General features: G+C 55.6%; 1 protein-coding gene and 2 long non-coding RNA genes across 5 annotated transcripts; 1 reads left to right on the forward strand and 2 right to left on the reverse strand.

Moving 5' to 3' along the window:
• Positions 1-145: 145 nt before the first annotated feature.
• Positions 146-18,586, reverse strand: LOC109492648. Of its 2 annotated transcripts, none has more exons than XR_006587241.1 (4): positions 18,085-18,586; positions 14,510-14,659; positions 392-521; positions 146-350 (listed from the first exon to the last, which is right to left on the reverse strand). It is a non-coding gene; the product is annotated as an uncharacterized LOC109492648 (long non-coding RNA). The 2 variants fall into 2 exon arrangements; XR_006587240.1 differs by having other exon boundaries at positions 18,115-18,577.
• Positions 3,287-6,564, reverse strand: LOC123380881. The gene is made up of 2 exons (XR_006587242.1): positions 6,370-6,564; positions 3,287-3,955 (listed from the first exon to the last, which is right to left on the reverse strand). It is a non-coding gene; the product is annotated as an uncharacterized LOC123380881 (long non-coding RNA).
• Positions 18,587-18,613: 27 nt separating the features above from the next.
• On the forward strand, positions 18,614-25,007 carry TLX1 (T cell leukemia homeobox 1). 2 transcript variants are annotated; one of them, XM_045040584.1, is made up of 3 exons: positions 18,614-19,461; positions 21,433-21,670; positions 23,920-25,007. In XM_045040584.1, the coding sequence occupies exons 1-3, from the start codon at positions 18,876-18,878 to the stop codon at positions 24,140-24,142; spliced, it is 1,047 nt and encodes a 348-aa protein (XP_044896519.1). In that variant the 5' UTR covers positions 18,614-18,875; the 3' UTR covers positions 24,143-25,007. The 2 variants fall into 2 exon arrangements, with proteins under 2 accessions (XP_044896519.1, XP_019669644.2); XM_019814085.3 differs by having other exon boundaries at positions 18,625-19,461; positions 21,469-21,670.
• Positions 25,008-25,883: the final 876 nt, after the last annotated feature.

Here is a 25,883-nt window from a genome sequence, read left to right on the forward strand (position 1 = left end):
GGAGCACACTCCCTATGAAATCATACAGGACCCCATCTGGTGACACAGGCACAAGCATACCCACAGTCACACGCCTCACCTGCGGGCACGTGCACACAGTCCTGTACACAAAGAGACACTCAGGCACAGATAATCACAGGGACGGTGCTGGAAACCAGAGTGCTTTCTCTCCCTTTACAGATTAATGAGCCAGATTCTGGGAGCTTAAATAGTGCAGCCAAGGCTCACCTTTGGGGTCTTCAGAGAGAGACCTTCAAGGTTTTTCCTTCATAAAAGGCCGTCCTTAACTAACGCCTTGCGGTCACCCACTCCCTCCCATGTGTCGTTTGTCCTGCAGGAGCGTGGCTGACCTTCCACACTGGTGTGCATGCTGGAGGCTGTCCAGACCGACCTTCCACACTGGTGTGCATGCTGGAGGCTGTCCAGACCCAGAACGTCAGCTTGGGGGCTCCCGGAGGGTGAAGCCAAATCTTCCGTCATCTTCGCTCTGCCTTCAGGGACACTGCCTTCCAAGGGAGTCACTGAGTTCGGGGAGAGACCAAGAGGTGAGATGGGAGTGAAAAGGAGGGCTGTGGGGAGAAGCCCAGAGGTGAGCTGGGATCCGAGCAGGCATCTCAGCAACCCAGAGACATAGGCCTCTTACACACGCAGACAGTGTGTGTGCCAGTGTTGGGGGGGGGGGGGGGTTGAGGAGGGAAAGCAGGCCGAGGGGCCAGTTGGAGAAGGTGAGCAACGCAGGCATGTGGGAGGGACGCAGGGGGGTGTGCAGGGGACGGTCTTCAGGTTAGATATTCTTGGACCAATGTTTCACTGAATTATAACATATTCAGCCAGTAAAATTATATATGTACTTTATGATTTCTCATTATATATGAGTATAGGGGTCAGTGAATTTCCACAAAGCGGACACATACATGTATACATGTAAACAGCATCCCGATCAAAAAGTAGAATATTATTGGGGCACCTGGGTGGCTCAGTCGGCTAAGCATCCCATTCTTGGTTTCGGCTCAGGTCATGATCTCGTGGTTTCGTGAGCTCGAGCCCAGCGTCGGACTCTGGGCTGATAGTGTGGAGCCGGCTTGGGATTCTCTCTCTCTCTCCCTCTCTCTGCCTCTCCCCCACTCACGCTATCTCTGTCTCTCTCAAAGACGAATTTAAAGGGGCACCTGGGTGGCTCAGTCGGTTAAGCGTCCGACTTCGGCTCAGGTCATGATCTCGCGGTCCGTGAGTTCGAGCCCCGCGTCGGGCTCTGTGCCGACCGCTCAGAGCCTGGAGCCTGTTTCGGATTCTGTGTCTCCCTCTCTCTCTGCCCCTCCCCCATTCATGCTCTGTCTCTCTCTGTCTCAAAAATAAATAAACGTTAAAAAATATTTTTTTTAAAATGAATTTTAAAAAAGTACAATATCATTAGTACCCAGGAATGCCCTCGGGCCCCCTTTCCAGGCACAATACTCTGTTCCGACCTCTTACACCAAACATGGATTTTCCTGTTTTTACACTTTATATGAATGGAATCACAGAGTATGTTACCTTCTTTGTCTGTCTTCTGTTGCCCAGCATTATAGTCCTGAGATCTATCCATGTTGTGCAGACACATCCTTAAACGATATTTGCACGTGGAGATGCACACGGGCCGGCTTATGTGAATAAGGTTCTGCTACGAGTATGCACACGCACAGCACGGACATGCCCGGGCTCTCACGCACATATGCGCAGTCCCGTTAGGCTTACCTACGTGACTGTCACACACACACACACACACACACACACACACACACGTACACAAATACACCCAGAACCTCACGCGTCCACACACTCGTGCAAGTTCTCACACACACACACACACTCACGCCACGCACTCTCAGACTCGCGCACCGTACCCATTTCGCACACGCATGCCCACTCTCACACGCGGGCCAGCCCCCCGGCCTCTCTGGCACCGGCTCTAAACAGACAGAGGAATGTGATCACGCCGACAGCTGAAAACTGTCGTAAGAGCAAAGCTGTACCTTTGCTGAGAAATCCGAGCCCTTATTGGAGGGATACAAGTGTCTGTGTGTCTGGAGGCTGGGGGGAGAAGGGAGGTGGCTGACGGTCTCCCAAGGCGCCTGTGGCCATCGGGCTGTTTCCATTATAACAAAATGATGAAAGCGCCCGAGCAGTGAGAGCTTGACTGGGAGTAAATAAAGCTGCCACCTTTGACCCCTGGAGGCCAGGGCTCATCCCAGGACGAATGATCATGGGGGGGGGGGGTGCTCAGGCCCAGCCCAAGTCCTCCAGCACCCAAGGCTCAAAGCCAGACTCCAGAGGGGGAGGGAGAGGGGACGTGAGAAACTGTGCGATGCCGGGGGATGTTTAAAGGGGTGCAGAGAGAGGAACCGGGGATCTGGAAGGAGGTGGGGTGGGGGACACTGGGGAGGGTGGGATGGGGAAGAAGGCTCGGACTTCGGGTTCTCCCTCCCAGGACGCTTCTCTGCTGGCACCTCTCCAGGCCTCTTCCGCTCCTGGGCTCTGAAACAGGCACAGGTCCCCTTTCTCCTGTTTAAGGCTTTGCCCTGCTTGTTTTTCTAATCACCAGGAACTACAGGCAAACAGGGGTGAGCAGAAACAAAAAACAAACAAAACCAACAAACACAGACAAACTACAGAGTCACTGGAATCCCAGAAAGGTTGAGAAGTGGTTGGTTCTGGCTTTGACAGAAGTAAGGGACTTGCTGCGCCTGCCCCCCAGGCCCCCCAACCCCTTTCCCAAGGGGCCTGCCTAGCTCTCACATAGCAGGCACGGTGCCTGGCTTAGAACAAAGCTCAGCGAAGTGGGCTACATGGATAGATAAGTGAATACACGCATGGCTAGATGAAGGCAGGAAGGTTTCTTGGGAGTCAACCTCCGGACTCTGTGTGGGTTCAAAACTCTGAGCACATACGTGGGGCTGGTCTCACTGGGGAGTCAGGAAGGATCCTCAGCCCTTTCCAGGCCTCCTCCTTGTTTACTCTTTGCAGTTGACCCTTTGGGCAACCCCCCTTCCCTAGGGCTGACACTCACTTCATTCTGTAGCCACCTTGGCTACTAAAGGTTCACCTGGTCTAGTCCCTAGAAGAACAAAGTGTTTTTCAACCTGGCTCTCACAGATCCCTGCCCTCATGTCTCTCTATCCTGTACAGACCCAGTAGTCACTTCCTTTGCTCCTCCTAGGGGCCACTAAGTGGCCACTAAGTCGATTCTGGGAAGTCTTACCTTGGCTAATTACAACAAAAGTGACGATAACAAGAAAACAGAGCAATAAACATTGCTTAGCCTTTTGGCTAAGATCAAGTGTAGTCAAACAGAGCAATGAACAAAATTTTCACCACAAGATGAGGACACTCCCAGGTTTGTGTGTGAGGGACATATAGGGAAAGATGACAGAAAATAGACCCACTCCACCTCTCAGCCCTATCACCCCATCTGGGCCTGACTTAGCAAGACAAATACACAGAGACAGTTCAAGAAAAGCACCCCCATTTTCCTGCAAGCCTGGAAACTTCCGGCGGGAGCTCCAGTCTTCAGTTGGAGAGAGTGATCTCTGGAGGAAGCTGAGCAAAAGGAGGTCAGAGCCGGCCTGGGGGTTAGTCCTCGGCTGGGGGAGTTGTCTCAGGTCAGTGAGACATCGCCTGCAGCCAAGCGCTCAGAACCTGGCCCTTCTTTATCCCCTAAGCACAAAGCCCATTTTCCCCAAATCCATGACAGAGACTTGACTTGGTCTTAGTCCCTGAGGGCAGGGCAGGGCTAAACTCCCCGGCTGGGGTAGGGAGGGCACGCAGGCTGGAAGGATCTGAGGCAGCTGAGCCCTGTGTGTCAGCACTGGATTCTTGGTCTGCACCGAGGGCCCCCTCTTGGCTAAGACTCTCTTGCTTCGTCAGTTGAGATGAAGGAGAAAGCCAGGTGCCCTAGGCTTCAAAACCAACCAGAGACCTGGAAGACATAAGCATCAGAGAAATTAAAGTTTTCTTCCTCCTCCCTTTAGAGTTCCCCCAAACCCAACCCAAAGAATGACCAACTGTTACTGAGATGTTACTCTAGGCCAGACACTGTTCTCTGGGTTTCCGTAAGTTGACTGATTAAATCATGGCAATAATTCTCTATATAAGTACTACTCTTATTCCACCTTCCAGATAAGAAAACTGAGATCTAGAAAGGTTAAGCTACTGGTCCAAGATCGCCCAGTTTTTAAGTGGAGAACTGAAATTGGAACCCAGGCAGTCTGGCCTCTAGGGAGCTGGTAGGAGGTGTCTCAGTCTGGTTTGGAGGCAGGGAAGTTCAGCAGGGCCAGGTTCAGGAGTCAGATCAGAAGGTATTCATGGGGCACCCAGGGAGCTGGCTCAGTGGGTTGAGCGTCTGACTTCGACTCAGGTCATGATCTCACGGTTCATGGGTTCGAGCCCCGCATCAGGCTCTGTGCCGACAGCTCAGAGTCTGGAGGCTGCTTCAGAGTCTGTGTCTCCCTCTTCTCTCTGCCCCTCCCCCGCTCACTCCCTGTCTCTGTCTCTCAAAAATAAAGAAACACTAAAAAATAACAAAAAAAAGAAACGTTTGATATGTCCACCTATTTACTCTTTCGTGTGAATGTCGGAATCTTTTTTTCTTTTAATCTAAGAAAATGTCTGCTTTGATTTTTGATTAGTAGGACATTGAGCCTGTACATTTTCTTAGGGAGTTCTGACATTTACACACTGTTTGGCATCTTCCCCTGGGAATACGGCAAGTCCCACTCCTTACCTGCGCCCTCGTTAGCAGTTTAATGGCCGTGTGCTATTCCTTTGTGAAGCAGCTTTCTAGCTGGCTTAACCGTTACCCTAGTGTTGGGTGTTTGGGCTGCTTCCAAGGTTGAGCTGTTATGAATGGTGCTCCTATGAACATCTTTGTACAAATTGCTTTTTTTATTTCCCTGGGATATGGTCCCAAAAGTCGGATTATCTGATCAAAGGATATGAACAGTATCATGGCTTTTGTTCCATCACTCGAGGAGGACGGGATTAATTTACAGCACCACCCGCAACATATAAAGAAATGTCTACTCTTCCCTTAACAAACCCTCAAGCGCCTTGAAAACTTAAAAGGGTAACCTGCTCCTAAAGTAAACAAACCACAGCCACGGGAGGACAAAACCAGGAGTTCGAAAGCACAGGGTTCTGAAGATCCCTGATCATGCAGCCAAAGAGGCAGGCTGCCTCTGGTGTGTGGCCTGCCCCACCGAGTCCCCGGGACCAGGTTCCCCGTCAGCATGTGAGCCTGGTTTGTTTCTATTGACTGAGCATACATTCGTAGGGCATTTATTCTGTGTCAGGTACTATTCTAAGCACTTTACAAATAATAACTCATTTACTTCTCAGATCAAGTTCACAAGATAGGTGTTATTGTTATTGTTGTTATTATTTTAAGCGTTTATTTATTTGTTTTGAGAGAGAGCAGGCACACACGCATAGGTGAACAGAGGGAGGGGCAGAGAGGGAGGGAGGGAGAGAATCCCAAGCGAGGCTTCTCACTGTCAGTGCAGAGCCCCATGTGGGGCTCGATCTCACAAAACTGAGATGTGACCCGAACAGAAATCGAGAGTCAGACGCTTAACCACCTGAGCCACTCAGGCACCCTGCTAGATCCTGTTATTATTACGATGCTCGTTTTATAAAGAAATCAAGCCATAAAGAAATTGGCTGTAGGTCTTATAGCTAGAAGAACTTGAACTCGGGCCGTCTGGCATTGGATTATTAACCACTGTGCTCTGCTCACTTGACCAGGTACAGGCACTTCAACTTGAAGCCACCCTTCTTTTTCTGGGTCCTGCCTTGGCCCCAGCAGCCCAAATCCCCTTCGGGAAAGGAAGGCCCTAAACCTTCTGGTCCTGCGTTTCAGTCTTTCTTACATTGGCCTTCTAGTTACTTTCTTCTCACATACAGCCCCCATCCATTGGATCCTGCCCTGTGCCAGCCATTGGGCTGAGCACTTTTAGGTATTTTCATCTCTTTTATTCTTCACCACAATCAAACAAAGTAGGTGGCGTATCTTCATTTTATAGAGGAGTAAACCGAGGATCAGAGAGGCTAAACATGTTGCCCCAAACCACACGGCTAGCGGAGCACGGGGACAATTTGAATCCTGTTCCAACATCAGTGTCTTTGGTCTTTCCATTATACTTCCCTCCTCCCCAGCCTCCTGAAGCCCCCACCTTTTACCCTAGTCCATTTGTCTTTGCCACGAGTGGCCTTCTTCACGTACGCTGAGGTGGAAACAAACCCTTTTGGTACAGCGCCACTACTTTTCCTGGCCACGGTGAGGCCTGGCTTCAGCAGGGCCTAAGTAGTCACCCCCAAGATAAGTGCTAGCTTTACCTTGTGCTTCTTGGAACTGAGGGCCACTCCCTGAGAGAGGCCCAGATAGCTCCTTCCTTTCCTGTTTCAAAGTCCACGCCCTGTGGAGCCCGCCCACCGGGCTCCTTCCTACTTCCTGTCTCAGGATCCGCCCCTAATTTACAGAGTGCACATGATGGACAGGTTCGGATTCCAATGAGTAGACCACATCCCTCTGTTCAGATGTGTGCTCCTCCTACTTTTTCAGGTCCTCCGGAATGACTCATAGCTCAGGTACCTTGTGGGGAGTGGTTTTTACCAATACCGCCATACAATTCTACAAGCCCCAGATACCCTTGGGTATATATTATCCTAAATATACTGAGTTCCCACCCAGGATAAAAGAAGGCACTTCCTGGGCGCCTGGGTGGCCCAGTTGGTTAAGCATCCACCTTCGGCTCAGGTCATGATCTCATGGTTTGTGAGTCCGAGCCCCTTATCGGGTGAGCTTGAGTCCCACTTTGGGCTCTGCACTGACAGTTGGGAGCCTGCGTGGGATTCTTTCTCTCTCTCTCTCTCTCTCTCTCTCTCTCTCTCTGCCCCTCGCTCACTCGAGCTCTCTCTCTCTCTCTCTCAAAAATAAACTTAAAACAAAGAATGAAATAGATATCAAATCTTCCAGAGTTTGATCCCCGGCAAACTCTGGAAGATTCAATGGCAGCACCAACTTCAGAAACTGTGCTTGGCATGTTGATTGGTGGAGTATTTGTGTTTGCATGAACATGCTAACCTATGTGGCTGTATACTTCTCTGCATGGGAGACAGTGGGAGACGGCATTTCAGTGGGGACAGCGCAGGTGCATGTCTGTCAGCACAGGTGGATCTGGGACTTCATGGGGGAGGGGGGTTAATGTTACGCTCAGGACTTTGTTCGTGTGTTTTTGAGAGTAAAGGTCTGCACGCACCTCTCAGTTTGCATGTGCGTTTGTGCGCATACAACCTGCGAGTTGGGTAAAGGGGCTGGTTAGGAAGTTTCCCAGACCAAGAGCACTAAGAAAACACTCAGCAGGGAGACTGGACAGGACAGGTAAGAGAGAAAGGGAAAACAGAAAAAAAGAGTCAAGCCTAATGCTTCGTAAATAAGCAAAGGGATGTTGCGGTAAGTCCAAAATGCCCCAGACAGATTCAGACAGGTTTGCAGCACTCAGCAAAGTCATTTGTAGCCCAGGGCAGGAATGGCAGGTTAGAGTTAGTGGTAAGTATGCGCTAGCCCCGGTTCTCAGGGGTGAGGGACTGGAAAGTATGGTAAGGCACTGCCCCGCTCCCATCCTCCAGGCCCTGGGCCCCAGCCTTTCCCCACAGGTTGGCATCTCTAGGTAAAGATGGTTTGTCCTTGGTAGAGAGGTGGGGGCAGAGGAGCGAGGCTCCAGGAGGCCTCTTTAGGCCGTGCCGGTACCCTTCATCCCTCTCCCTGCTCCAAAGGCAAAGGAACCTTCTTCTTCCCGAAGCTGCTGAAAGGTTTCGCTGACTTCAGAGAGACAGAGGAGGAGGGAGGAAGGAGGGGGAGGCCTCTGAGGTGGGGAAGGTTTTGCTGAAACTGCAGGCTACCCAGCCCCTCCCTGGTTCCTCATTACTGAGGCCCTTGGGCATGAAATATCTTTTTATTTGAAGGCCAAAAAGAACCCAGGGCTGCATTAATGACCAGCCAGCACCGGGGCCTGAGGCAGGGGACTGGCTCCCTTGACCTTGAAATCCTGCCTACATTTTCCTGCGGCACTGATGCTCTATTTTTCCAGAACTTGTCTCTACTGCTTTAGCCCTATCCTCTCAACGGGACCTTAAAGAGGCCCCAAGAGGAGGAAAACTGAGGAGGCAGGGAGAAGGGTTTCTCCTAGTCCCAGGCGCTCATGGGCTGGTTCGGGTAACTGAGCAGGGCCGACAGCATTGAGTTTCAACAGCTCCCAGACAAGTAGGGCTGACGAACATTTTACACAAATTTTAATACAGTAAGAAAGATGGTAAAGCAGAGCTACAGCCAATGAGATAGGAAGATTCCGACAATGGCTTGCTGAAGTAGAAGGCAGAGTCCACTGGGCCCATTTTATAAACAAAAAAAGTAAGGGCCAGAGAAGTTAGTCGATCTGTTCTGATACACATTTATTTTTGATTTTTATTTATTTATTTTTTTTAGAAAGAGAGAGAGAGAGAGAACACGTGCATGTGTATGATTTTGATTTTATTTTTTTTAGAAAGAGAGAGAGAGAGAACATGTGCATGTGTAAGCAAGGGAGGGGCAGAGGGAGAGGGAGAGAGAGAATCTTAAGCAGGCTGCACGCCCAGCACAGAACCCAACATACAGTAGGAGTAGGGTGTGTGTGTGTGTGTGTGTGTGTGTGTGTGTGTGTGTGGTTGGGATAGGAGAGAAATGGATGTTGCCAGGGCATTGCACTGAGGAGATGGCGGTCAGTGGAAAGGTGTGAGAGAATTCGTCTCAACTGATACAAAATGGTGAATGGTAGCCGGGGATTGGGGGAGGGTACCACCAATGAAGCGGCAAGTTGAAGGCCTTGAATGGTGGGCTAAAGGGCTTGGATTTTCCTATAGGCAATGGCGAGTGGTTTCTAAGCCAGAGAAGAATGTGCCTTGCATGTCCTTTGTGAGGGCGTGAGGGGGTGGGGAGGGATTGGGCCTCTCCAGCAGGGTGAATTCCAAAGAGAGGGGTGAGGTGCCAAGCCAGGAAAAAGAAGGGAAGTGGAGGAAGCTGGGGTGGCAGTAAGACTCTGGGCGTGAGGGTGGAGGGTAAGTAAGGTTGCCTCCTAAGGAGTGTGGAAGGAACTCCAAGCCGAGAGGCCCAGAGAGGAGGGTGGGAGCCACGGGAGCCCCCACCGCCCCCCCCCCCAGCATGGAGTGGCCATGCTGTGACCATGCGGAGCTAGTGCACAGCCCTGGGCAGCCCCAGGCTCTGCTTTCTGAGCCTCGCGCCTCATTGAGAGGTTATTAATAGGGAGTTTGTCTGGTGTCAGAGCGCAGACATAAACTGCATTAGCATTACCCCATAATCTTATTTAGTAAATGCTCATGCCGCTCCGTCTCCTGTAATTGCATTGCAAAGATGCAATATTTATGAAAGGGGAGAGGGGATGTCACTGCTCATCTTGGCGCGGCAGTAAAAGTCCCGGGAAATACAGTAAGGGCCGCGGAGGCCTGGCCCTGGGCCTGAGAGGGTGGGCAGTGCTGGCGCCTAGCGCTCTCAGGGTGACCTACCAGGATGCCCAGCCCGGCCCAGAGCTCCCACCCCCACCGCCTCTCCAGAGCCTTGAGTATCAGAGCAAAGGGGTGTGGGTGGAGACGCCAGCCACACCGCTGTCCTTGGTGTTACTCCTCCAGAGGGTCCTGGTCCCTGCCAGATGCACTGAGCCCTTCCGGTGGGCTTGAAGCCCCAGCTTTGGCCCGCTCCCACCCTCGCTGGATTTCTAGGGGACCTTGCCTTGACTGCATAACCTGGGTGGCTTGGCAGAGCTCAGTGGGCAGGCGGAGGGCAACATCAGGCAGGAAGCCTGAGGGCCAGAGGTCCTTGCCGGGGCAGGGTCTCAGTATCAGCGCTGACCACTGGGTGGCCAAAGCCTGCTGCAGCCCCCGGTTCCCTGAGGTGGGGGTCCTCTTCCACCCTCCTAGGAATCCATGGCTCGGTCCCTAGGGCACCCCCACCCGACACCCACTGGGGGCCAGGACCGTGTGTCCTGCTTCTGGGTGAAGGAGGCAAGGAGGTGAACGTCGCCATGACCTCAGAAGCATGGCCGTGTGCCCACGGTCTCCACAGCTCTTGGGCGGAGCTCACCAACAAGGAGGACTCACTGGTACTGAGAGCGCCCGTGGGCGTGTATGAGTGCTGGGGGACAAGCTGGGACTCTGGTGCGCCTCCAGGCACCTGCAGTTTAGAGCGGGACAGACACGCAGACGTGCTTCCTACGTCAGGGATGTGAGGGCCATCTTGGGCAGTGGAGTTCTTTCCCAGACATATGTGGGGAAGCTTTCTGTGGTTAGGGCGCCATGAGCCAGACCTCAAAAGACCCGATCAGCGGAGGTGCGGAGGACGTTGAGTGGGAGAAGAGCGGGACGAAAGGATGCCTGTGTTCGGAAGGCATTATCCAGAAAGGTGGGGGCAGGGAGGTGGAGGCCTCGATCAGGAGCCACCCCATCAGTTGCTGGTGGTGGGGCTGGGGCTGGGGTCTTGGGTGAGGCTGCTTCTGGAAATCCATTATGAGAGAAGGCAGGTGCCCAGCTAAGCACTTCCTGGGGACCCCGGGAAGTGCCAGAGGCTCAGCGCAGCTCCCTGGCCTTGGGGCTGGGATGGCCCCCAGAGGCAGGAGCACACCCCTTTCATAGTTCACAACCCCACACTCTACACTTCAGCCACATTCATACACCGCCCCCCAGCACCCCATTCAGTGCAGAGGGATTCACAGCTCTCAATGCCCTTACACACCCATGCAGCCGTGCCCGCCCACACCGCCTTGCCTCCCTCACTAAGACATCCAACTGGTCTAATTTCCGGTGGCCCCGTCGGCCTGCCTCCCGGTTCTGCGCTCACTTCCCCAGACCCCAGACTCCAGTGGGGAAGGGGCCCTCAAACCAGGGAGTGAGAAGGCAGCTGAGAACCAGGGAGACGGGTGGGCTGGGCGGAGGGCTTCGCCCCCCCTCCGCGTCCGCTCCCTCCCCGCTGTCCCATTAATCACAGCGTCGTCGCAGTCCAGTTGGGGATCCCTGCCGCCCAGTGCCACACGTAGCCCGCAGAACAATGGGATTATTTCCGGGGGGAGAGGACGCCTCGGGCAGGGGCTCAGGCGGCGGTGCCTCCTTCCCTCAACCCGTCCCTCGGCACCCAACCAGCGCCTGCGGCGGCCAGGGACGTGTGGCAGAGCGGACGCGGGTGGCGCGCGGGTGGCAGGGCCTGGCCGGTCTAATTCAATTAGCGGGGCCGCTGCCGCCTCGGAGCAACTCTGGGCCCGCGGGGCTCAGCTTAGGGCAGCTGCTCTTTGTGCGCGGAACCCATACATATGGATACAGTCCCTCCCCCTAAGCCACCCCCACCCCAACTCCTGGCACCTGCGGCTCTCCCGCCCCCTCCCTCCCTGCCTTTGGCCTCCCCAGAAAAGTTGGGAAGCTGTGTGGCTGCTTGTGGGCCCAAGGTGGCCGGCAGAGTGCGCGCCCGAAGGGAGGGAGGTGGTTTTTATCTGAGCCCCGAGTCTGGGTGGAAGGCGGTGTTTGTAACATCCGTGTGTACTTGTGGGTGGAGGCGTGAAGGAGGCCTTCCTTGCAAGCAGCTGCCAGAATTTCACACAGAAGTGTGTGTGTGTATGTGTGTGTGTGTGCAAGGGTGAGTGTGGACCTGTGAGCGTGAGCCTGAGAGAGAGGGTGCTGGATCTGCTCCAACGCTGAATCTGGAAGGCCTCGGGTGTTGGTTGTGTCTGCCAGGGACCATTCGTGTATATGCGGGGGCCATATGCAGTCAGGACAGAGCGTGGAACACATTTCCTCGACAGCAGCTGGGTCTCCCAGGCGGAATCCGTTCCCCTGCCTCCCGCAGCGGGGTTTTCTGACGGAGGAGGAGCTTGGCCAGTTCCTTTCAAACCCCAACTCCAGCTCAACTCATTTACACGGAGGACACTTGCGGCGCCCACTGGACGCAGCCGCAGCGCGGAGGTAGAGGTGCCGGCGGAGGTAGAGGTGCCGGCAGAGGTGCGCAGAGGTGCCGCGGCCAGGGCTTCTCAGCGGGAGCGGGGCGGTCGTCACTGGCCAGGTTTTCCGTTCGCAGCGCAGTGTGGCTGCGGCTCAGGGAGCACCTGCAGCTTCCGACGTGCCCTGAGCGCCCGCGGAAATGTCCAGACCTGTCCAAGCCGAGGCGGCCCAAGCTCCTATGGGTGACCGCAAGACCCTCCCCGCCGCAGCCCAGGACTGAACCCCTCTAGGGGGCCGGGTTTCCGGAGCTGGGAGGTCTCCACCCGCCCTTCCTCTGCGGCCCAAATGTATGCCCCAAGAGGGCTGAGGACCTGAACTGAGGCCAGAAATCTGGGTAGATCTGACCGCTTACAGGTTGGTGGCCCAGCCGGAAAGCTCCCCCTACCCATTTTCAGCTTGACTGAGGCGCTGGAGGGACAGAACACCCAGAGGTCTGGCCCACCGATCCTGAAGAGCCTGCCAGACCCCACCCTGTCCCCCTCTGCTCCCTGCCCTGGGGTGCAGGGAGTAGGTTTCTAGGAGGTGGTGGTGGCCCCCCCAGGCCCCCCATTCAGCAAGCTGGCACTCCCCCGCTCCCTCTTCCTCCCCCACACCACACTCAGCACACCCAGGGACTGGCTAGGACCCTCTGCCTCCCGAAATTCCTCGGATCAGCATGGACCCACTTGTCGGCTGGGCAGGGCCAAGGACGGAGGCCGAGGGTCGGCATGCTGGGGTGTACCTGTGGTCCTGGGTCCCAGGCTGGGGTGCTCTACTGGGTCCAGTGGTGGGAAGCTAAACTTGGTGCCCAGGGAGCCCTTCAGGAGCTGTCAACGGATGGCAGGGTCACAGAGTGCTATTCTGCCCCGAACCTCAGCCCACACCCTGCCCAACCCTTTCCCCATCCTGGCATTCTGAGAGAAGACTTAGCATCAAAGATCTGCTCTGCCACGGGCATGGGTCTGGATGGTGGGACCTGAGGGTCTCTGGGCTTCCTTTGGGGGAAAGTTGGTCAGAGAGAGGCCTGAGGTCCTAGCTCCATGCCCAGAGGTGATGGGCCAACAGCTGCCTTTGTATAGAGGCCAAGAAGGGGACCCCTACAGGGCAGGGCCTAGACTTAAGACCCCGTTGTTCAAGCAGGCTTTGGGGTAAGGAGCTGGCTCCTAACCCAGGTGACAGCTGAGGTATGTTTTCTAGCAGGAAAGGTCTGTCTTTCTCTGTCTTCGATCCGTCTGTGGTCCCTCCACTGATGAATAAATGGACACTTGTCCCTCCATGTTGGAGAGATCCTCAGTCCCTATTCCTGTAAGGACTTGGGTAGGAGCACCTGGGGCTGGCCCCAGACCGCCCCCTCCCCCCAACCCTGAGAAATCACTGAGTCGTGTAGCTGGAACCAGCCTGACCTGCTCACTCCCTCCTTCCCTAACCTAGAGATAACACCCTCCCACACACCTTGGAGGTGGAGTGCCCTTTACTGGGTCTCTAAGTCCTCAAGTCACCAGCTGCACCTGCCCCTCCATTCCCCCCCCCCCTTCCATGAGGCAGGTGAGCAAGGCAGAAACTTCCGTATTGGAAATCCAGATCCCAATGGCCCCACTGCCACTGCTCCATGTTACACATCCCCTTACATATTTCTCATCTTGTTCTACCCTTTCCCTGCGAACTATCGATTGGGCATATCCTGTCTCCCCCGTTCCACACCCACAGGCCCGCCTATGGCCATTTCCCAGACAACTACACTAGAAAATAAGACATGTCTCCCACAGATACACACACTCACGAGCATGCATACACACACACACACCATTATCACACCCTCACTTTCACACAGTAGCTGACGGATCCTCTCACCCCATCATATGTGCCCGTTATACGGGAACAGTTAGGGACACACTCTTATCTGTTACAAAAAAACACACTCACTGGCATCACAGGCAAATACAGTTGTAAAAATGACCTAGACTCCCCTCCTGTCCCCTAGTCCCCTCACAGACGTGCATTTTGCTTGCATTTGAATCCCAGCAGCCTGACACTGGTACATAATAGACGCTTGATACATATTTGTTGGGTAGATTTTAAAAAGTATTCCTCAGAGACATGCCCAGGCTATCATGCCCCCACTGTCACGCACACTTTCACATCTGGCTTTCCCCTCATGGACACACAGTCCCACAAACACAAAGTAATTAAGTTATCACACACACACCCCTAAGCTAAAGTACAACCCCTGGCCCAGGGGTCCCTCCCAGAGGGGGGAGGGAGCCGTGTGGGATCCAAAGGGGCCGCCCTCTAGGGCTGAGCCCTCCCTTTCCTCCTCCCCCAGCCCCAGCCCCAGCCCCAGCTGCTTCTGTTTTAATTGGAGGCACTTCTTCATTCTGCAGGCAGGGGAGAGGGGAGGCAGGGGAGAGGGGAGCGGAAGGCGCTTGGGGGGTGGTTACCAGGTGGCTTTAGGGCCGGAACTCACCTAGACACATGCAAGATACTCCTGCAAAGCGAGGGCCACAGCTACCGAGTTTGGTGTGGAGAAATCAGCTCGTAATGAATGGAGTCAGACAAACAGCATTTGAGTCCAGTCTGTGTCCCTTCCCAGCTTTCAGTGCCTCGGCCTTCTCATCTGTGAAATGGAGATAACAAAAGCCACATCACAGGGTTATTGGAGGATGACGCGAGATAATAACTGTGACTGAAGGTGCCGGGACATCACTGCGCTGTGTGCTCCTACTCTCTCTCCCTCCCCTCCTCTTTCCTTGTGTGTGTGTGTGTGTGTGTGTGTGTGTGTGTGTGTATACAATTTATAGTCAAATTGGTTTCTCTCCTCCTCTTTCCTAATAGGGCCGACACTGGGGAAACACAAAAGCTGCACCTTTTGTGTCCCTCATGTCTCCTCCCCACCCCCTTCCGAAAACTTTCTGACCTCAGGTGACACTGCTTTTGGGAGGGGTGGGGGCCAGAACCCAGCAACTCCTGACCCTCTTGTCTCAACTTCCTAGGAAAAGAAGGGACTGAAAGGGTACCCTGGCCCTCAGCAACTACCCTATTGGAAAACAAAGGTGGAAACAACCACCCTATTGGAAAACAAGTTGGACACAGAGAACCCCATCTTGGGGAAGGCCAGCATGCAGAACTGGGTTGGGATAAAAGTTGATTCTGATAGGTGGGGGGGGGGGGCTGAAGGGGGGTATGGAAAAGATCAGTGAGGCAAACACCTGTAAGGGCCGGGGAAAGTCAAGATGTCCCTGGGTTGCAGGATTTTGACGAGAAGAGCCTCCTGATAGTCTGAAGAGGCCACTAGGCAGCTGTGACTTCTGCCAACCTTCGGCTGGTGAGGTCTCCCGCCAGGGACTCTGGCCAACTGGTGCCAGATCTGAGGAGTCCAAGAGGTGAGTAAGATAGATGCCTAAATGGTGGAATAGGAAAGGTCAGAAAGACATAGGTGTTGGAAAGATTCAGCCAGAGGAGGAAGGAGGGAGGAACGGGGAGAGTGTCAGGAACACTCAGGAGGTTCCTGCGTGGGCCAGAGAGGGTGGCAGAGGTAAGTTGTCCTGAAGATAAGAGGGTTTTAATTGCAGCAGACAGAACTGTAGTTAATCACGAAAAGGATCAAGGCACTGCAGTCCAGCCTCGAAGGAAGCAGAAGCACCCCTCTCCATACTTCTCAGCCTCATACAGGGAAAACAATTCAGATTTGGGCAACCAGGTCAATCTTCTTCTGTCTGTGGGACGTTGGGCAAGTTTGTTCATCTGACCAAGTCTCGGTTTCTGTTTTTTCTTTTTAAAAATGAATGTAACTCATCTACTATGATAACCCCTTTGAATCATACAATTGAGTGGTTTTTAATATAGTCACACAGTTGTGCAACCATTGCCACTAATTCCAGAATATTTTCATCACTTCAAGTGGAAACTTCGTATCCACTGGCAGCCACTTCCAACCTTTCCTCCTCCAACCTCTGGCAACCATTATCTACTTTCTGCCTTTATGGATTTGCCTATCCTGGATGGTTCGTATGGATGCAGTCATTTGATAAGTGGCCTTTTGTGCCCGACTTCTTTCACTTAGCATCATGGGTTTTTTTTTTTAATTTTTTTAACGTTTATTTATTTTGGAGACAGAGAGAGACAGAGCATGAACGGGGGAGGGGCAGAGAGAGAGAGGGAGACACAGAATCGGAAACAGGCTCCAGGCTCTGAGCCATCAGCCCAGAGCCTGACGCAGGGCTCGAACTCATGGACCGCGGGATCGTGACCTGGGCTGAAGTCAGACACTTAACCGACTGAGCCACCCAGGTGCCCTGAGCATCATGTTTTCTAGGTTCTTCCATGTTGTAGCATGAATAATATTCTGTTGTATGGATACACCACATTTTGTTTGTCCATTCATCAGATGATGAACATGTGAGTTGCTCCCACTTTTTGGTCATTATACATAATACTGCAGTGAACACTCATTTAATTTTCGTACTTAACTTAAAACTTGGAGGTGTTTCTATTAACTTCACAGAGTTGCGAGTCTTAAATGACATCGGTGTGGTGAGGTGCCTGGCACATGGTAGCTTCTCAGTAAAACACTTAGGTTTATCTCTGCTTTATTTAGTTCCTCTAAGATAAGAGGCAGGAAGGAGACAAATTTCGGTTCAAACAACTGCTGGGTAAGGTTGTAGAACCTGGATTGGGTGGGTGAAGAGGAGTGAACTGGCAAGGGAATAGAGCTCTCGCCTGTTTCTGCTCAGTGTTTACAAACCACCACCTATTTCACACATGGCCTTGCCTTGAGCGGGCCTTTGTCCACCTGCCTGGAGCCCAGATGAGATTTTCTCCAGGTTTCCAGGCTAATCCATAAAAGCAACTCAAATCCAGCTTCTCCATCTTGACCAAGTCACTTAGCCTCTGAAATTTGGCTTTCTTACATCTATAAAATAGTATAATTTCTTACTATATCTATGAAAGAGATAATACTCATCTTGAAGAGTTGGTGAAGTTCATAGCATTCCCCATAATACTTACCACGATCTGACTTATTGTATTTGCTTCTTTGTTTATTGTCTAGCCCCCTCTATGGAACGTAAACTCCATGAGGGCAGGACCTTGGTTTTGTTTACTGCTGTTTTCCCAGTGCCAAGAACAATGCCTGACACATGGTAGGTATTCAATAAATATTTGTTGAATAAGGAGGTTCATTCATTCATTTTTCACCCAACATGAGTATATCCTGTGGTTTGGGGCTACACTCCACAGGAGGGAAACTGAGATGAGTTCCCTGCTTCCAAGGAGGTCTCTTCAAGTGGAAATAACAGACGTGACCAAAGCAAATAGACTGTAATGAGACTCGATCAATAGAATGTGCACCTTCATCTTGCCTGATAGAGACAGTCCCTCCCTGAAGACCTGTTGAATCTGAAATAGACCAGAAATCGATCCAAAGGGATCCAACGTGCACCGGTCCCAGAGCTTGGCTCCTGGCAGGGAGCAAACCTTTCCCTACTGGAGAGGGGAAAGAGAGGAAGCAGAAAAAGGGAGTTTCTTCCTTCTCTCCTGGGCTGTAAGCCAGTCAGCCACAGTCAAAACTTTAAAAGGCCTAAATTTGTCCAGATGCACTTCCCTGATCTTGGTCCCACCAACCCTAGCCCCCCCACCTCCCCCCACCCCCGCCACTGCCTTAAGTCCCCAGGTCTCCCTCCCAGGATTCCAAAAGTAAGAAAATAACTCCTTCCCCTCACCACAGTCCAAAGGTTTCTTGCTTGGAATAGCCAGCCCTGTGCTAGTTGCTAGGTGAAAACAATCTGATTGAATTCATTCGCATACTGTGGGTACTGCTTCTTTGGGGCATGTTTATTTCAAAGGAAAGGGGTATCTGGAGGCATGGGCCCCCCGGAAACAAGCCCCAAGCCACCTCTCTTGACTTTTGCCTTCCTCTCAGGAAGTCTTCCTTTCCTCAGTTTCTCTAAATAGGCTGGGTTGGGGTGGTTGTTGATTTTTTCAACAACCTACAGCCGGTTGTTCATAGGCCTGTGTTTTTAAAAAGGACAAGCCTGAACTCACCTTCCTGCCCCAGGGGCCTGGGCTCCATACCTGGGAAGTAGACAGTCTTCTACTTTCTAACAAGCCAGACTTGAAGTTTGCAGTAAATCCTCTTGTTGAAGGACAGGTGTTTCCCAGCTGAGCCCTTGGGGAGATTCTCCAGTAGCGCAGGGACACCCTTCCCCAGAGGCCTAGTGGGCTGGACCTCTTTGGCCCCATTCAAAGTGAGGGGAGACTCCTGCCAGACCGGGAAGAGGGCTCTATCCTCCACCTCCTCGGGTCCGTCTGTTTATCGGTCTCTGGGAATGGCCGCCTCCTGTTCTTTTTCTCCTTTTAAGTCTCTGAATCTCTTCTCTCTCTTCCTGAACTACTTCTCGGTGCCTCGGTCTCCGTCCCTCTGTCTCTGGCTCCTGCATCAGTCTCGGCTCCCGGCCTCCCTCTCCCCCTCTCCGCCCCTCCCCCGCGCTGTCATTCACCCCGCTCCTCTCCACGCACAGCCAATGGAGAGACCCGGCCGAAACGGCTAGGCTCGCTTGCACCGGGCTTTTTCGCCCGGTGATTGATGTCCCAGAGTCAACATCGAGCTAGCAGACGGAGAGGGGAAGGAGCAGCCTGAGAGGGGAAGAATACGGCGCCCCCTCTCTCCTTCCCCTCCCCCCCTACTTTAGCCCTCTGCGCACTTCGCCTCCAAGTCTCCGCGCAGCCGGGAGCGGCTGCCGCCTCCGCGCCCCTGCGCGCTGCCCCCCGAGCCAAACACAGCGATCGCCGCCGCCCAGGCCCCCCCCCCCGCGGGGCCGGGGCCGGGGGCCAGCATGGAGCACCTGGGTCCGCACCATCTCCACCCCGGCCATGCGGAGCCCATCAGCTTCGGCATCGACCAGATCCTCAACAGCCCGGACCAAGGCGGCTGCATGGGGCCCGCCTCGCGCCTCCAGGACGGAGAATACGGCCTTGGCTGTTTGGTTGGAGGAGCCTACGCTTACGGCGGCGGGGGCCCCGCGGCCGGGGCGGGGGCCGGGGGCGCGGGGGCCTATGGTGCCGGCGGCCCGAGCGGCCCTGGTGGCCCTACTAGCGGCGGCGGCGGCGCCTGCAGCATGGGCCCGCTGGCTGGCTCCTACAACGTGAACATGGCCTTGGCGGGCGGCCCCGGTCCGGGAGGCGGCGGCGGCGGGGGCGGCGGCGGCGGCGGCGGCGGCGGGGGGGCGCTGAGCGCTGCAGGGGTGATCCGGGTGCCGGCTCATAGGCCGCTAGCTGGAGCGGTGGCCCACCCCCAGCCTCTGGCTACCGGCTTGCCCACCGTTCCCTCCGTGCCTGCTGTGCCGGGTGTCAACAACCTCACCGGGCTCACCTTCCCCTGGATGGAGAGTAACCGCAGATACACAAAGGACAGGTTCACAGGTGAGTCCGGCCGGCGCGCGCCCCGCCTGGCCGCGGCCCGGGCTCTGCGCTACCTTTCCCCTGCCCGGTGGCTCCCCGCAGCCCCCTCTACGCACCAGGTTACCCAGCTCCTCTCGGTGCTTCCCCCGAGTTCAGCCGCCTGCCACCTTTCCACGCTGGCGGAATCGTCATGCTCGAAGAGTTCTCCCGTCCTGGGCCCCTCTCCGTCCCTCCCGCAGGACCCCTACTCCGAAAAGCGCTCCCTGATCCCCTCTCGGAGTCGCTGGGTTCAGTGTCGCCGAGGGAAGGGGGATGTAGCTTCGGGACTACCTTTCACCCTGGCATTTGGGGCTCGGGAATCTTGGAGAAAGGGGCCCGATGTGAACAAACTGTTTTTTCTGTCCGGGCCAACGTTCTCTGGCTGAGGCGAAGAGCCACAGAATCAGACGCTAGGAAAGAACAGGTTCCCCACCTCTCGTCCCCCCCCCCCCCACACAAACACACACGCTCTCAAACACACCACACACCCCACTTCACTTCGCGCTCCGAGCTCCAGTGTCGGTTGCGCTTGCCGGGCCGGCAGAGGCCCGAAGCCTGAGTAAAGCAGCAGAGCTGGTGGGCCCTCTTTCCCGGACTGCGGGCTTCGTCCAGGTCGGTGGCAGCGTGAGGCTGAGGCTCCCGGTTCATTTTCGTTCGGTCCCGGCCTGGCGTCCTCCCCTCTGGGCCCAGCCCTGTTCCCTCCAGTGTGAATAATGCACCGGCCTGACCGGCGATCGATCGGCGGCGGCCCAAGGACAACTCCTGGGACGATTACGCACTCCGCGGCGGCCGACTGCCGCCCTCTCCGCTGCCTGCTCCGCGCCTTCCTCCGCTCGCTCCGGCTCCCTCCGCTCTCGCTTCCGCTCTCGGCCCTCAGCGCTCGCTCACGCGCGGGCCCCTTGCTTCGGCCTCACTTCCAGCTACCCCTTAGCATTCCTGGGATCCGAGGCGAGGATCCTCGATCCTCCCGCCGAGCCCAGCTCCCAAGCCCGCTGAGAAGTAGCCACGAGTTGAGCCTGGGTTCCCGGCTGGGCCTTAGAGGCGGCGGGAGGTACTGGCCGCTGCCGATGGCGATGGCGAGGTGGGACTCCCATGGGGCTCGGGCTCCAGGGCCCAACGGTGGAAAGGAGTTAGGGGGTCAGCAGAGGCAATACAGCCATTCTGCCCCGGGCCTCCAGGAAGGACCCTGTACTCAAGGGACTCCAGGACCCCAACCTAAGTCCTCTCAGGCCTGGGGAGGCAGAGCCTGCTGGCCATTCCACTCCCCCTGCCCACCCAGTCCAGTCCAGTCTTGAAGGGCCCTGATGGAACCCTCAGCCTGGAACCCACTGGTCTTAGGTCTCTGGTGAAAGCTGTTCCACACAGGGCCTACCTAGGGGAGCCACCGGCCGCCCTGATCTGGCTTCAGGCCCCAAGAAGGTTCTGAGGGAGTGAATGACTGTCACCTTGTGTTGCCCTGTGTCCTGTATGTGTCTGCTTGTGTGCCTGTCTGTCAGGCCGGGTGTATAGATAGGCAATTTGTCCCTTGGTATGTGATGTGTCTGTGTATGTTGCTGTGTTGGTGGCGGCTCAGGCCAGGACCCAGGGTTCCCCCACCCCCACCCCCGCCTTGATCAGGTGCGGCTTCAAGCTGCTGGGCAGCTTCCTGGAGCAGTGGGGGGCTTCGACCTTTAGCTCGCCTCAGATAAGCCCCTCAAGGAGACCGGCTTGGGCACGAGGGAGCCCGGGGCTAGGGAGGCCTCCGTGGCGGCGGCGGCGGCGGCGGCGGCGTCCGCCTGGCGGGCGGGAGGGGGCCGTTTCCCGCCGCGGGCTTGGAGCTGAGGGCTGACGGGAGGATCGCGGCCCCGTTCCTGGGGTCTGGCCTCTGCGCTCGCTGATCGCGGGGAGTCGGGCCTGGGACGCCTCCTGACGCTCTGCCGCTTGCCTCTGCCGTCTGTCTGTCTCCCGCTCCAGTGGCCCTCTCACCCTTCACTGTAACACGCCGTATAGGTCACCCCTATCAGAACCGGACGCCCCCCAAGAAGAAGAAGCCGCGCACGTCCTTCACGCGCCTGCAGATCTGCGAGCTGGAGAAGCGCTTCCACCGGCAGAAGTACCTGGCCTCGGCCGAGCGCGCCGCCCTGGCCAAGGCGCTCAAAATGACCGACGCGCAGGTCAAAACCTGGTTCCAGAACCGGCGGACGAAGTGGAGGTGAGCGCGCGCGGGGCGGGCAGTCCTCAGCCCCCGGGGTCTCTCCTGGGGCGCTCACGCCCCCTCCGCTCTCCGGCTTCTGATCGGTTCCCTGCTAGGCTCGCCAGGAACCGGGAGCAGCCGAGGCCGATGCCCGGGGTGGGGCTGGAGAGCCCCCGCTCTGTTTTACCGGAGGCTTCTTGGCTTTCTGACCGTTACGCTCAATGCTGGTGTAGACGCGGCTGGTCACCGCCGCTGCTTGGGGAACCTGCGGGGTTAGAGCACAGTCAGTCCTTGCAGTCCGGGCTTTGGCAATCAGTGAACGCCGAGGGACTTTTTGTTTGCACAAAGTAGCGCTTACAGACATGCCTCCTCCGTCCCGGAGACTGGAGGCCGGATGGCCTGCGCCTCGTTTCTGCCGCCCCAGAGAGGGCTCCTGGTGGAGCTGCCGGGCCCCAAACCGGGAGCCTGGGCCCCTCTGACTCCCTCCTCCCCGGACACTCAGCCAGGCCCTCACGCAGCCGGTCTCCCACCCTGGAAGAGGAAAATCAATCCCTACCGGCTGCAGCGGGGTTTTGGAGAGTCCCACTGAAAGGGGGATCAATTAGGAGCAGATGGGTGTGTGTGTTTGTGTGTGTGCGGGCGTGCGCCACACACACATTTACCCTTCTCCCGTCACACACCCAGTACACTAAAATCCCCCCACCACGCATACATCTCTCTCTCTCTCTCTCTCTCTCTCTCTCTCTCTCTCTCTCAACGTCCCACACTCCTAGGCAGCCTTACTCACCGCCAGCACCGGCGCTTTCTCCAGCTGTACCCACTTGCACCCCTCCCGCACATCTGGCCCGCATACTTGGTTCCACAAGTTTGGTTCCAGAAGTTTCTCACTAGCTCAGGCCTCAGGGGGGAGAGCGCAGGAGAGTCTGGGCGACGTCCGCGGCGCCGTGGCCCAGTGGGCCTAGCGCTGGAGGAAGGAATTGGACTTTCCTCTTTTTCTGAACGAAGGCGAGGGATCTGCCCGGGATTCCACCGGCGTGGCTTCCACAGGAAGCCACTGCTCCCACGACTCTGCCTCCACCCCATTCCTGTCGTTGGGGAAGAAATGGAGTATATGGCTTCAGACCTCTGGGATCTAGTTAAAGAGGTAGCTAGGGCTGGCAGAGTAGGGGTGTGGGCACTAGTGTTCCCAAGGCCCCACCAGGGCTGCAGCCTGAGCGAGAGGAGGGAGCGAGGCAGGTCCCTGGAAGACAAGGGGCTCTGGGATCACCGAGAGTGTCAGGCGAAGAGAAGGGAAGGGGCAAAGATAAACACCCCACCCCAGGGAGAAAAGGAAAAACCGGGCAGCTTGAAGAAGTCTTAGGGCAATAAAAGAAAGCAATGGAGGACTAAACCTTCATTTTCGTTTCAAACAAATTCTCTTAATTCTGAGAGAACGAAGAGGGTGGGGTGAGAGACAACAAGAGAGAAGGACACAAAGCCGAAAAGGAAGAGAAAGGCTCGGGCAGTTTGAAATGCAGGAAAGAAGGGGAAGGCGAGACACAGAAAGACGCGCGGAGCTAAAGGCGAGAAGGGGCGGCGGGCAGGAGGCCGGCGTCCACCGCTGGGAGAGGCCCTCGCCGGCTTCGCGCGGCTTCATCGATCGCCTACAAATTGCTTCTGGAGGCCCCCGGGACTCCCATTAGGTCTGTCCACCTTAGAGACAGACGTTTGATCTCAGTTGACGGGGTGGAGGGGAGGCATTAAATGGAATAAGTGAGTCATCGCCTCCCTGGACCGCCTCGGAGAAAGGCGCTGGTCCGGCGGGAGTCCCGGCAGGGCACAGGGCTCGGCCCAGGAGGTAGGAAGGCTGCGAGAGTTTCGCGGAGGAGAGAGGTCTGGCAAAGCAGCTGGAAGGCAATCCACCGGCTCCCGCCTCTGCCCTGGACTGGTGGGGAGGGTGAGGGGCCTCAGGCTTGGCACCGCAGAGCTGGGGAGAGGCGAGATGCCACCCTACCCCTGGCTGCGCCCTCCGAGGCTAGTGGGACACGGGGAGCTCCAGATGCTTGGGCCTGGCGGATTTCCCCACAGCTCCCCCGGGGTTCCTGCGCTCCATTTACTTGTGGGGTTTCCAGTCTGTGTCGGAGTCAGGACCCTCAAGATTGGGGTGTGTGTTAAAGGGGCCCAAGCTGGAGTTGGGGGCTGTGAAGGAAGCAGTGCTCGTCCAGGCTGTTTCCCGGGAGCGCGCTGGAAGCGTCGGTAACGTCGGTAACGGCTTGTCCCCGGTGCAGGCGGCAGACCGCGGAGGAGCGTGAGGCTGAGAGGCAGCAGGCGAACCGCATTCTCCTGCAGCTGCAGCAAGAGGCCTTCCAGAAGAGTCTGGCGCAGCCCTTGCCCGCCGACCCGCTATGCGTGCACAACTCTTCGCTCTTCGCCCTGCAGAATCTGCAGCCGTGGTCTGACGACTCCACCAAGATCACCAGCGTCACGTCCGTGGCGTCCGCCTGCGAGTGAGCCTGCCGGCTCTGCCCGGAGAGAGCCCGGGTCCAGCCGAGGGGTCGCGGAGGCTGAGAGCCGGGACTCTCTCCCACCCCCTCCTGCTTCGGACTGTGTGCGGGAGGGGAACGCGGTGCCCCCTGCGCTCGGCGGAGCTCCTGCCGACGCTGTTTTCTCTTTGGTGGGGGGGAAAAAAGCGCGGGAGACAGGGACACGCGACCTCGTTCCAGACGCCTAAGTGGTCCCGCGCCCCCCTGGAACTGTTCAGAGTCCTCTCGGTTTACGTCTATTTTATTTTATTCTGATTTTTAACGTGGGACTGAGAGAGGCAGAGGACGTTGGGGAATAAGTTTCTGGGGTCCTCAGAGGACAGCAGGGGCTGTCATTTGAACTTGCTCTGGGAAGAACTCCTCTGTATTCCACTCCCCATCACACGTGGACGCCCGCAGGCCCACACAGAGGCGATTTCACGGTCTCTGGTGGTGTCACCCAGAGCCAAACACAGAGGACCTACGACAGAGTGTCATGCACACATAGGGCCATCGCCTTCACACCCTTGACTCTCACTGTCAGGCATAAGCTAGGGGTGACCCAGCTGCATTGTGAACAGCATGGCACTTCTCACAAACACGAGGCTACGGCCACACTGTGACACACTACCCCACACACGACAGCGTCACGGCCCTCCAGGCCCCCATCACACATCCTAGCCGCACCCAGGTACGCACAGGCAGGTTTTCACACAGACTCAACCTGCTTCTCCAGATCCTGTTCATACGGGGAGAGCTTAAGTTATGCACTTATAAGGTGTTTTCTGTGTAACCATTTTATAAAGTGCTTGTGTAATTTATGTGAAAAAATAATAAAACCCTCCGGATCCGGAGTCAGGGCTACCTGCTCCTTGCTAAGCCCAGCACCTTGCAGCTACTTGGGTTTGGTGTGAAATGGTGCCGCTGGGGCAGCTGCTGCTGTCAGGGCATAAGGGACACCCGGGGGCCAGGACCTGCAGGTCCTGGAGAGAGGGAAGGAAGGGGACAGAGAGAAACAGACCTGAGGAAAGGAAGGAGTGCCAGGCTCTCCTGGGACACGGATGCTTGAGAAGATACACTGTCTTTGGGTATGAGGGTTGCGCGTGTGTGCATTGTGTGTTTGTGATGGCATGGGCCTTCAGGATGTAACTGATCGTGAATGTACCAGTGTTTAAGCGTGTGTCATTGTGTTGGCAACTATTGTAAGTGCTTGTCTCTGCTTAAGTCGCAAATCGAAACTAGCATCATACAGACGAACTTGCAGTGGTCTGTGTGACCATGTGCGAATGGGATTGTGTCTTCCGGGGGTACCGGTGACCACCCACCCAAATCTGTGACTGTGTATGACTCCCGTGTCAATGTGTGTGAGAGTACATGTGAGTTTCTCCTCGTGAATCCATTTTTGTGTTAAATGTGCGAATGTTTGTAATCGTGAATCACCCGTAATGGTGTGAATACACTTGTGTGTGATATGTAATCATGTGTGACATGTAATCATATATGAGATGCGTATTTTACTATATATACTTGTGTGTGACAGTATATAATGGGGGAATGAAGCAGAGAGTGTGGATCGTCGTGGGTGACTGTCCCTGTCGGTGAGTGCGTGTGGTTGGTTGTGATTGAGTGGGTGTAGTTGCGCACTGCTGGTGTGGGGGGGTCTAAGGTAGGGTGTGTGATGCATGGGGGGGGGGTACTAACATCTGCTAGGAGTTCCAGGGTTCTAGACC

Source organism: Felis catus, chromosome D2, assembly GCF_018350175.1.
Source record: "Felis catus isolate Fca126 chromosome D2, F.catus_Fca126_mat1.0, whole genome shotgun sequence".
Taxonomy (NCBI): domain Eukaryota; kingdom Metazoa; phylum Chordata; class Mammalia; order Carnivora; family Felidae; genus Felis; species Felis catus.

Bases quoted from the DNA above. Each gene is read 5' to 3' on its own strand.
- TLX1 (XM_045040584.1), top strand. From the start codon at position 18,876: ATGGAGCACCTGGGTCCGCACCATCTCCACCCCGGCCATGCGGAGCCC. The intron at 19,462-21,432 runs GTGAGTCCGGCC...CTCCCGCTCCAG, and splicing joins CACAAAGGACAGGTTCACAG to TGGCCCTCTCACCCTTCACT. The intron at 21,671-23,919 runs GTGAGCGCGCGC...TCCCCGGTGCAG, and splicing joins AACCGGCGGACGAAGTGGAG to GCGGCAGACCGCGGAGGAGC.